The sequence below is a fragment of the Tarenaya hassleriana genome, unplaced genomic scaffold (assembly GCF_000463585.1).
Source record: "Tarenaya hassleriana unplaced genomic scaffold, ASM46358v1 Cleome51, whole genome shotgun sequence".
NCBI classification, from domain to species: Eukaryota; Viridiplantae; Streptophyta; class Magnoliopsida; order Brassicales; family Cleomaceae; genus Tarenaya; species Tarenaya hassleriana.
This window is the reverse complement of record NW_010967800.1, coordinates 428,256-439,207: the sequence shown is the minus strand read 5'-3', so window position 1 is coordinate 439,207 and position 10,952 is coordinate 428,256. Positions and strand designations below refer to the sequence as shown.

Here is a 10,952-nt window from a genome sequence, read left to right as displayed (position 1 = left end):
GAAGCTCCACCTAAATGTGGAGTCCTCACCTCCTGACCTACCACCGAGAACCGAAGCAACTTCGGTTACTCCTCCGAGGTCATATGTCCTTCTACCTCGGACTCTCCCTTCCTCGTCATCCGGGATCTACATATCCTCCATGTAGTATCCCAACCTACCCGCGGAACAACTCACTCCACCTGGTCCTTGGCCTACTCCTGCAACCCGATTTCTCGGGTTTGCCCGAGACCCCTAGTCCTTCCACCATACCCCCTTTCGGGGTATACCGAGCTAGAATATCTAATTCCATCATCCTAAGACGATAAAACCTGAGTCTAAAACCGACTCTACCCGGAAGAGACTTACCCGACCCTAGAAGTGATGTAACATGACCTAAGGGAAGAGACCGAACCCTAGAGGACTTAACCCTAGGTATATTTCTACCTAGCCGTGCTTAACACGCTCTAACTCTAGTCTAAAGGTCCTAAACTCTAGTCTATCGGTCCTAAACTTAGGTACATCTCTACCTAATCAGACCTACAAGACCTAGAGAACACGACCTGACCGGACTTAACCTAGGCACTCAACCTAAACCCGATCTAACGGACTTTAAACAAAGTCTAACCGGACATCTCCCTAGGTACGTATTACCTAAACGGATCTAATACACTCTAGACCAGACCTGATTGGACTTAACACAAGGTATATTTCTACCTAACCGACCTCTTAGACTCTCGCACAAACCTGATTGGACTTACCCTAGGCATAATTTTGCCTAACCGACCTATTAGACTCGAAACACAGCCTACCTTAAGACCTGATTACGTCTAACCAGACCTAACTTAAGGCTAATCGGACCTGATTACGTCTAATCAGACCTATAACACCGAGTCTACATGGCCCCCAACAAAGTCCTAACCAGTCCTAGCAATGCACGTAGCCTTCTACATGAAGAGCCACTAGTCCACGCAGAATCATGTTTCCTTTATGGAAAAAGAATCACATTACAGTTGAAGGGGAGGAAGGGATGTATTTATCGTCCGAGGGGTGTGGCTCGTAGGGTCTCTCTCAACGGGGCTATTTCCGGATCTAGAAATGTAGGTTGGACCGAAGACCCAAGTGAACCTTCCGTTAACCCAAAAAAAAAAGAAAAAAAGTTAAAGGTTTCGTATATACGCGTTTCTTGGGACAATTTATATTTTGACCCCCAGTTAATTTTTAATAACTCCCTGACCCGGAATCAGAGGTTACAATGGGCCCAGTTAATTTTTTGAAATAATTTATATTTTTGGGCCTTTATTAGGCCCAATTTGAGAGAACCCGACCCGGAATCAAAGAGGGTTAATTAATTAATACCCGTTTCGGGTTTTTTCGATTTCTCCACTCCAGTCCAGTTTAGCTTCTTTTCCAGAAAAAAGGAAACCTCAGAGACGAGTAACAGAACAAAAAAGGGGGGGAAGAAAGCTTCGAGAAAGCTTCCCAACTCCATCTAGGGTTCCGTTTGTGTTCTCCAATGGCCGATGTTGCCGGCGGTCCTACCGACTCCGTCGACTGTCAACCTCCGGAGATGTCCACCTCTTCTCCGCCGCCTTCTCCTCCGGCGTCTTCTTCTCAGCCGTCGTCGCAGCAGGACCAGCAGCCGGCTCGCCCCCGCGAGAGAGATTCTCACGAACGGCATAACGACGGGGACATCGACCGCCCACCGCCGAATCGCCATGGCGTCGGAGATTACTACGAGCATGACAGGGACCGTGAGCGTTCGCCGCTTCCGCCGCGGCGGAGGGAGTATAAGAGGCGGACGAGCTTGAGTCCGCCGCCTTACCGAGACCGACGGTACTCACCTCCTCCGCGCCGGTCCCCGCCTTATAAGCGCAGGAGGGACGATAACGGGCATGATGGTCGCCGGGGTAGTCCTCGCGGTGGCTATGGGCCGCCGGACAGAAGGTGAATTTGTATCTTTTTACATAGCGTATTTCAAAGTACTGGGTATTTCTTCTCCTTTTGGAGGGTTCTTGATGGTTTGGTCTGAAATGCAAGTTTTTCTATGCCTGTCATATAATTTCTGAAGTAAATAAGGATAATTTTGACTCGAGGTTTGAGTTTTAGTGGGTGGAAGTTCTACAGAAATGACGAAAAAAATTAAGCAGAAAATAGAATGGTAAGAATGACCAGATTAATTGCCGTGTTATGTGTATTGGTAATCTGTTCTACTGATCTACTACTGAATTTTTCCTTGCTTCCCAGCCGCAGTTGTCTGTCTATGTCAATTAGAATTCTGATCTTGTTCTTGAACAAGGTTGCTTAATTGCATTTAAAAGTGTGGTTAGCTGAAAGATTTCTTTTCTCTCCTTTTTTCATTCAGATTTTTTCCCCTCTATTGTTATACCATTGTTATTTCCTCCTCTCCTTTTTTAGTTTTTTTATTCCTTTTAAATTATTTGGGTTTTCTAATCAGCATTCCAATTTTTTCTTCTGTTGTGACTCGGTGAAATCGAAAAACCCTAGCCGCTGGCCCGTCGATCGCACGCTCTCAGAGTCCACTACCTGCGTCTCCGCTGCTCCGTTCCCGTCGACCTATTCTCTTTGTCCGGCACGATTCGTTTCTCTCTCTTCGGCGCGGTCTCATCTCTCCCAGGTTCGTGCTCGTGTATATTTCGTCTGTGTATCTTGTCCCTCGTGTATCTGTCGTCTTAGTCTTTGTCTCTCGTATCTATTTCCGTGAGGCGCACCACTTGGTTGATTTTGATGTCTGTAGAGGTTTGCTTTGTGTCCTCTGGTCTGCAGGTTTGTCCTTGATGCTTGGAATTCATGTTTGAGTCTCCGTAAGTTTGTTGCTTTTAGAGTCGCTGCAGTTTGATGATTTAGTTTCAAACATGTATTCACTGATACCCGCAATCGGGTCTATCTCTGTATTCATCAGTTCTATGTTTTAGTATGCTATCAGTTCATGGATTTGGTTTACTAGTTTTTATTGATCAATTGTTGGGAAATTGAAGCATTTGGTCAAATTACATTGTATTAGATCTTGGAAAAATATATCTGTATCTTGTACAGCATGTTGGATTCTGTTTTTCATGATCTTTGGTTGAATATGATGCACATTCCTAGTGGCAGAGTGTGCTAGTCAAAAAATTTCGAGCTACGGTAGAACTAATACTCATTTAATTATATTTGTCTGTTAGGGGTCCTTTGGATCCATCCTTGGGGTTGGAGAGATGCAGCAATCAAGCTTTGTTTTTCTAATATTCTTTGTCGCCTTCATTTTTTCTATCTGCTGTCGTTGTGACATTTTTTGGTTTAGGTACCACTACTTCCAGATATGTCCTGCAAGAGATGCAAGAGCCGTGATCTAGTTCCGGAAAAAGATACAGGGGACATCATCTGTTCCCAATGTGGGACAGTACAAGAGTTCGACAACTATGATGCACAACTAGGTGGCCTAAATGGGCCCCAAGGTACATATATCCGGGTTGGATACATCGGCACAGGATCTGTTCTTGCTTATAAAGATAAAAAAATCTTTGAAGCTAACAAAGTAATCGAAGACATCACATTGAGGTTAAATGTGTCTGATAAATGCAATAAGATCAAGGATTGGATCAAAGACATCACCGAAGGAGAATTTGGGATGGGCAGTTGGTTTGAGGTTTTGGTCGGTGCATGTAGTTATGTTGTGATGAGAACAGAATCAAAGAATGTTTTGCCTATGAACGAAGTAGCAGCTGCAGTTGGTTGTGATTTGTATGAGTTGGGAAGCATGATCAAGCGTGTTGTGGAGCATTTACGATTGGAGTTACCAGAATTTGATCTTGTGGGATTGTTCATGAGGGTGGTGAATAATGCAAGGCTAACCGGAGTTGATAGGGAAAAGAAGGAGAAAATTACGGAGCAAGGAGTTTTTCTAATGAATTGTTCTCTCAAGTGGTTCTTGTCGACCGGAAGGAGGCCACTGCCTCTAGTTGTGGCTGTTTTGGTGACTGTTGCAGAAGTGAATGGTGTGAAAATAAGGATTGAGGATTTGGCAAAAGAAGCTGAGGTTGCGCTGAGCACTTGTAAAAAGCGCTACAGGGAGCTATTGGAGAAGCTTGTCAAAGTTGCTCAAGAGGGTTTGCCATGGGGGAAAGATGTTAATATGAAGAATGTTGTGAAACACACCGGGTCGATAATTGGATACATGGAGGCCAAGTCTATGATAAAGAGTCGTGAGGGAAAAGGGGGTGACGAGTTGGTTCGTGGCGGGGACATGGATTATGCTTCTTCTTCTTCTTCTTCTATTCCATTACAAAAAAATTCATTCTTATTGGAGGATGTAGTTAGGGACAATCTAAGCAAAGAAACTAGGTGTGTTGCCGATCAAGATGATATATCGCAAAATTTGGAGGTAGGAGGGGAAAGTAGGAACGAACTGCCGCATTCGAATAACTCCAAAGGCCGTAAGATATCGGTGGAGCGGTTAGCTATGATGTATAACAAGTTCAAGGATGAAGTTCTTGCTGGGGAACGAAGTCAAAGTAGCAATAGGCCGCCGAAGAGAAGGGGTTTGGAGATGGATTACTCTCATGATCATGATTGGTGGAAAGGGAAATCAGAAATGAGCCAGAGGCTTTTGCTCAAGGACGCATTGGAGAAAGATGTGGGGTTGGAGGCTCTGCCTCCTTCGTACATTAATGGTTGCAAGGCAGTGGAAAGACGAAGAGAGAAAATAAAGGCGGCCAAGTTGCATATCGACCGGATAAGACATCCTCGTCCGGACACAGATACCGATGTCGAGGCGGATAGAGGGAAGAAGAGGAAGATGGGAGAGGTTTGTGATGTCGATTGGGAGGATTTCATCATTGAGACCCTCGTTCTACGCGGGGTTAAAGATGAGGAGATTGAAAAGGGTTATTACAAAGCCTTGATGGACTTGCATGTTTTCCAGTCCGGGGAGGTATGAGATGTGAATATTCGGATCAAAATGTCATTTCAGCTCAGGTTTTAACCAATTTTTAACTCGGTTCCATGTTTTTTCAAACCATGGCTTAACCTTTGTATTAACATTACGATTGTGATGTGTAATTAGTATGGTATTCTCCATGTATAATATAGTATTATATTGTATTGTATTTTCTTATTTTATCATTATATGCTAGTGTTTATGAATGTGCGTTGTCATGAGCGGGGAACAAAACAAACGGCGTTTTCTTCCAAGGTAATTGGCTGTAATCCTGTAAATCGGAAACAAAAATTATATAGTTCAAAAAACATTTATTCTCTGACTATTATTATGATTTTCTGCAAAAATAATAAGCATATAATCATATTTATATTTGATACGTTTTATTCCAACTGTCCTGTTACATTCCAACTGAATATATAGGTTTTTATCAAGATTTATTTATAACCGGGCGGCCCACGGTTTTGAAAATATGAATTCGGAAGGAAATTCGCATATTCATCCTAGAAAAAAATTTGTTGCAAGAAAATTAGATCTAATTATCTCCGAATTTATTGTACTTATTAAGTTCATATGCAAGCACTTGTATCTAGATTACCAATTCATTTTTTTTTCAATGCATGTATACATTTTTTCCTTTTTCGTTGCAAGGCGGCTGTGTATATAAATCTGTCCAAATTAATGATTTAAAAATATTATAAATGAATAAAATCACACACTTTTGTATAACATGCCTTAATTCTTTGTATTCTCGATGATTTGTTAATTTATTCTAACTTAAATAACAAAGTTCAATTTCCAACATCATTATCAACATAATAATTAATAATTCATTACAATAAGAGAAATTGGTTTCCCACGGAATACACTTTTGGTTTGGACAGATTCATGCAATCACGTCTCCATTTACGGCTGTCTTTTTTGTTTTTTTTTTTAAATTTTGCAAAACAAAAATATCGCTGGATTTCAAGTGGGCCCTACAGTTGCTGCTCCCTTTTAAAACCCTTTGTCCACGCGGCATTGCCAGCTCAGTTCCCGGGCTATCATATAAATGCTTCTCCGCATAACCGCTTCTATCAGATTCCGTTCACTGATTTTTTTTTTTTTTTTTTGTAAAATCAGATTTCAATTTTTTTTTTCATAAACACTAATTTCAGATTTTGCAGTTACTGTTTGAGCTCTTATTCTCCGATATGGCGGAGCGAATCCATCCTGCCGATTCACCGCCTGAGAGCCTCGCCTCGGACCAGTTTTCCGGCCAATTCAGCTCCGGCGAATTCCCGAGAAAACCTACTCCTCCCCTCCCCCGGGAACTTTCGTTATACAAGTCCCCAAGGATCAGATCTACCGCGTTCCACCGCCGGAGAATGCTCACCGCCTCCAATATCTCTCCCGGAAAAAACCGAATCGCAGTCGTTGCCGCTGCTGTTTCTGCTCCCTCGTCGCTGGAATTCTCATCCTCACCGTCTTCGCCGGGATCTCCGCCTCCGTACTCTACCTCGTCTACCGTCCCGAAGTGCCGCGGTATTCCGTCGAAGGGGTCTCGATCTCAGGCTTCAACGTGACGTCACCGTCCCCGATCTCGCCGAGAGTTGACATTACCATCAGATCACAAAACGGTAACGGAAAAATCGGGATTTACTACGAGAAAGGAAGCTCCGTCGACGTTTATTACAACGATCTCGATCTCTGTAACGGCAAGTTACCGGCGTTTTACCAACCGGCGAAAAACGTGACGGTGTTTAAGACGGCGGTAACGGGAGAGAAGATGCAGCTGACGAGGTCTATGCGGAAGGAAATGATAGACTGGCAGGGCAAGAAAACGGTGCTGTTTAAACTGAGGATCAGAGTTCCTGTGGGGATTGAAGTGGGTTCCGTTAAGTTGGGAACGGTCAACGTTAAAATAAACTGTGATTTAACGGTGGACAATCTGACAAGAAAGTCGAGGATTGTGTCGACGAAGTGCAGTCACGAAGTGGGTCTTTGGCGATAAAAATACTTTTGTGTTTTCTTTTCTTTAAGAAAAAGAAAAGAAAAGAAAAGACGTAGTACAATGGCTGTTTGGTTGCAGGTTTTACGGTATTCTTGGATTTTGCATGAACTTGCGATTGAAAGTCAAATCCATTATATATATATCTATATATCCAATAATATAAACAGTAAAAATATAATTCAATATGCAGGTATACATAATTGAGAAAACTCAAATCTCCATATAGGAACTGTCCAAAATGATCCATTGTTTACAATAAAATTGGAAAAAGTGTGACTTCCCAAGAACCACGCACCCTACGACCATATGTCTATAGCCCAAGCTCCGAGAGGCTTGGGTCCCATCGACTCGGCCGGCATATACTCGGCCGTTCCGGGACACGTCGACCTCCTCCGACTGCCGTAGCCTTCTGCATGCAAGAAATCGAAAATCTTCAGCTCGCATGTCTCTCCCGCCGTCTTGGATGGAAACACGAGAACGTTGGCGGGTTTTATATCGCAATGCACGTAGCTTTCTGCATGAAGAACCACTAGTCCACGCAGAATCATGTTTCCTTTATGGAAAAAGAATCACATTACAGTTGAAGGGGAGGAAGGGATGTATTTATCGTTCGAGGGGTGTGGCTCGTAGGGTCTCTCTCAACGGGGCTATTTCCGAACCCAGAAATGTAGGTTAGGCCGAAGACTCAGGTGAACCTTCCGTTAACCAAAAAAAAAGAAAAAAAGTTAAAGGGTTTCGTATATACGTGTTTCTTGGGACAATTTATATTTTGACCCCCAGTTAATTTTTAATAACTCCCTGACCCGAAATCAGAGGTTACAATGGGCCCAGTTAATTTTTTGAAATAATTTATATTTTTGGGCCTTTATTAGGCCCAATTTGAGAGAACCCGACCCGGAATCAAAGAGGGTTAATTAATTAATACCCGTTTCGGGTTTTTTCGATTTCTCCACTCCAGTCCAGTTTAGCTTCTTTTCCAGAAAAAAGGAAACCTCAGAGACGAGTAACAGAACAAAAAAGGGGGGGAAGAAAGCTTCGAGAAAGCTTCCCAACTCCATCTAGGGTTCCGTTTGTGTTCTCCAATGGCCGATGTTGCCGGCGGTCCTACCGACTCCGTCGACTGTCAACCTCCGGAGATGTCCACCTCTTCTCCGCCGCCTTCTCCTCCGGCGTCTTCTTCTCAGCCGTCGTCGCAGCCGCTCCCGCGGCCGCGGAGGGAGTATAAGAGGCGGACGAGCTTGAGTCCGCCGCCTTACCGAGACCGACGGTACTCACCTCCTCCGCGCCGGTCTCCGCCTTATAAGCGCAGGAGGGACGATAACGGGCATGATGGTCGCCGGGGTAGTCCTCGCGGTGGCTATGGGCCGCCGGACAGAAGGTGAATTTGTATCTTTTTACATAGCGTATTTCAAAGTACTGGGTATTTCTTCTCCTTTTAATGATGTTGGACAACCAATGTCCTCAGGCAATGATTCAAGCCCCCTGCAGTAGCTTAGGTCCAGACTTCCCAGGTTCGAGAGATGCTTGATAGAAGCAGGCAAAGTTTTGAAGTCATTTCCTCTCAAATTTAAGCTCCGCGACGATGTTAGACAACCAATGTCCTCTGGCAATGATTCAAGCCCCCTGCAGTAGCTTAGGTCCAGACTTCCCACGTTCGAAAGATGCTTGATACTAGCAGGCAAAGTTTTGAAGTCATTTAGACTCAAATCTAATTTTATCAATGATGTCAGACGACCAATGTCCTCAGGGATCTGCTCAATATGCAAATTCGACATTTCAAGGGTCGTCAGAGAACATAATCTCGACAAGGGAGGAACTGATAATGCCACAGGGTCTCGACTATCACATCCCGAAATACGCAAGCCGGTGAGCCTCGTCGTCTCCTCTTTAATGGGCGGCAGTTGTTTTACGGTTGTTCCACTAAAATCTAATGATCCTAACTTTTCCAGATTCCACAATGTCGCCGGTAGCACAGAGAAATTTCGGCAGTCGTTAACCTTCAAATACTCAAGTTTGAGAAGCCTTTCAATTGAAGAGGGCAATTCTCTTATGGCTGTTCTGCTTAATGTTGGGGACGGCGGTTGTTGACGACGGCAAAACTCCGGCAATTCGAGCGATTCTAGATAAGTACCTGAAATTAAAAAATTATTTTGTCGAGGCCTGTGAAACACAGTTTCCTTAAGTTCGATTTCCGTGCCACCTCTAAAGCTTCGAGGCTATTGGAGCACGGTGAACTCCCAGGATACAACGACCGCGTATTTGGAAGAAGCTTTCCAAATACCAAGCGAACTCAGAGAGAGATATGAGCAAATATGTGAATGCTCTTTTTCTCTAGAATGCTTGTTTCTTTTCTGTGTGTGTTTTATGAGCTAACCCAAGACCCCTATTTATAGTAGAGGGGAGAATCTCAAAACAAATCAATTTGAATTTCAAAATTCAAATTTGATTTTATTTTGATATTATCTCAATCTTATCTCAATCATATTTGATAGATTTTCTGCGGATTTGAATCCAATTTGAATTTGAATTTCAAATTCAAATAAGAATATTCTCTTAATATTCTGCAGATTTAAATTTACCGGGCTTCTCACGGACTAGACCCGTTTTGATTCTATCAAAACAAACCCAAATCCAACAATTAACATAATCTCTTTCAAGCACTCGTTACTCTCCAGAACTTCTGGAATTTCTTCCAACTTTGAGCAATCAGAAAGACTTAAGGACTTAAGAGATTGCATCTTCCAAATGTCGCTGGGTAAAAACATAAGGTTCCCACAACACCTAAGATCAAGACGAGATAGCATGTGGAGAGAACCAATTGAGGGGGAAAGCTCTACCACTCCAACACCATCAAAGTCAAGGAGTTTTATTTTCCTCGGAAGGGCTGGTAACCTTTTTATGTTTCTGCTTTCTGATAGAGTCAGATCTTCAAGGCTTTCTAGATTGCTCAAAGTATCTGGAAGCTTCTCGAGTCTCTTACAATGGAATAGATTGAGTTTGACAAGTCTGGAGAGATGTTGAATTGAAGAAGGCACTTCTCTTATTGCGGTCCCACCCATATTTATTTCTTGTATGTTTTTTGGGATCTTAGGGAATTCATCAATCTGACAGCATCCATACAGATCAATCCGCTCAAGATTTTGGGCCCCTGATAGATCGGGCAATTCTTTCAGCTTCTCTGACCAGTCCAAATTTAAAATCTTTAAGCTACCCAGGTTCTGCATGGATACATGATAGTCGGTCAGATTACTCTCTTCAAGATCGATTGATTACTTTTTATTCAAACAAAAAGAATGTTCCATCTACCTGAGCACCGCTCCAGAGCCTGTTAAGAGTGCTATGTCTCATGTCAAGCTCAACAAGATTCTCTGGACAAAATTCAGAGGGCAGGTGCTTCAGTGGAAATTCAGGCCAACATAAGTACCTTAACTCATCAGGAAGAGATTCGAGGCCATGTGGCAGACACACTTTAGTGTTTACCCCTTTGCTGTTATCGAATTTAAGGAGTCTGAGATTGTACATCTTCTCGAAGACATCCGGTTTTATGTCCAACTTCATTACTTTTGACAAATCCAAGTATATTCCTTTGACTGCCTCTGTACCCTGTAAAGAGCCAAACTGCCGTCAGTGCAAAGCATTCTTACCATGTTGAAATATAAAGGGGGCCAGAAGGAAAAATGACATAAACTTGCATACTAAGGAATGAATGGTGGCATTTCTTTTTACATTATTCCTTTTGAGAACGCGGTGAACATCATCAGGTCTCCACAATCGAGTCCTTCTCCCAGGCTCTGACTCGCATTCTTGTATGACAATATCCCAACCAAGCTCTTGCAGCGGATCTGGCATCTCAATCATGTTCCTTCTTAAATTTATAAGTGCCTTATCATCGAGAACACTTAACCCATAAGACGCAGCGTGATAACAACCATCTAGCAATCCGGTCACGTGATCTTTATCTTGCTCCTTGAAGAAACAAGCAATATCAAGAAATATGTTTTGTATTTCTCTGTCTTCTAGACCGTCGTAGCTAACTTTCAATAT

The 10,952-nt window shown here is 43.0% G+C and overlaps 2 protein-coding genes and 1 pseudogene across 2 annotated transcripts in view; 2 read left to right on the top strand and 1 right to left on the bottom strand.

Moving 5' to 3' along the window:
* Positions 1–1,417: 1,417 nt before the first annotated feature.
* On the top strand, positions 1,418–5,084 carry LOC104827541 (plant-specific TFIIB-related protein PTF2-like). The gene is made up of 3 exons (XM_010560717.2): positions 1,418–1,923; positions 2,485–2,614; positions 3,281–5,084. The coding sequence occupies exons 1-3, from the start codon at positions 1,493–1,495 to the stop codon at positions 4,913–4,915; spliced, it is 2,196 nt and encodes a 731-aa protein (XP_010559019.1). The 5' UTR covers positions 1,418–1,492; the 3' UTR covers positions 4,916–5,084.
* Positions 5,085–6,027: 943 nt separating this feature from the next.
* LOC104827540 lies at positions 6,028–6,998 on the top strand (annotated as a pseudogene).
* A 1,304-nt stretch (positions 6,999–8,302) lies between these two features.
* LOC104827550 (probable WRKY transcription factor 19) overlaps positions 8,303–10,952 on the bottom strand; it is a 5,127-nt gene continuing 2,477 nt past the window's right edge. Inside the window, exons 2-5 of the mRNA XM_010560727.2 lie at positions 10,635–10,942; positions 10,215–10,526; positions 9,577–10,126; positions 8,303–9,039 (exon numbers count right to left, since the gene is read on the bottom strand). Of these exons, the coding sequence (XP_010559029.2) occupies positions 8,303–9,039; positions 9,577–10,126; positions 10,215–10,526; positions 10,635–10,942 (1,907 nt within the window). The remainder of the gene's footprint in view (positions 9,040–9,576; positions 10,127–10,214; positions 10,527–10,634; positions 10,943–10,952) is intronic.

Excerpts from the sequence above, each read along its gene's own strand:
- LOC104827541 (XM_010560717.2), top strand. The coding sequence starts at position 1,493 with ATGGCCGATGTTGCCGGCGGTCCTACCGACTCCGTCGACTGTCAACCT. Across the intron at positions 1,924-2,484 it reads TATGGGCCGCCGGACAGAAG|CCGCTGGCCCGTCGATCGCA; the intron begins GTGAATTTGTAT and ends GAAAAACCCTAG. Across the intron at positions 2,615-3,280 it reads CGCGGTCTCATCTCTCCCAG|GTACCACTACTTCCAGATAT; the intron begins GTTCGTGCTCGT and ends TTTTTGGTTTAG.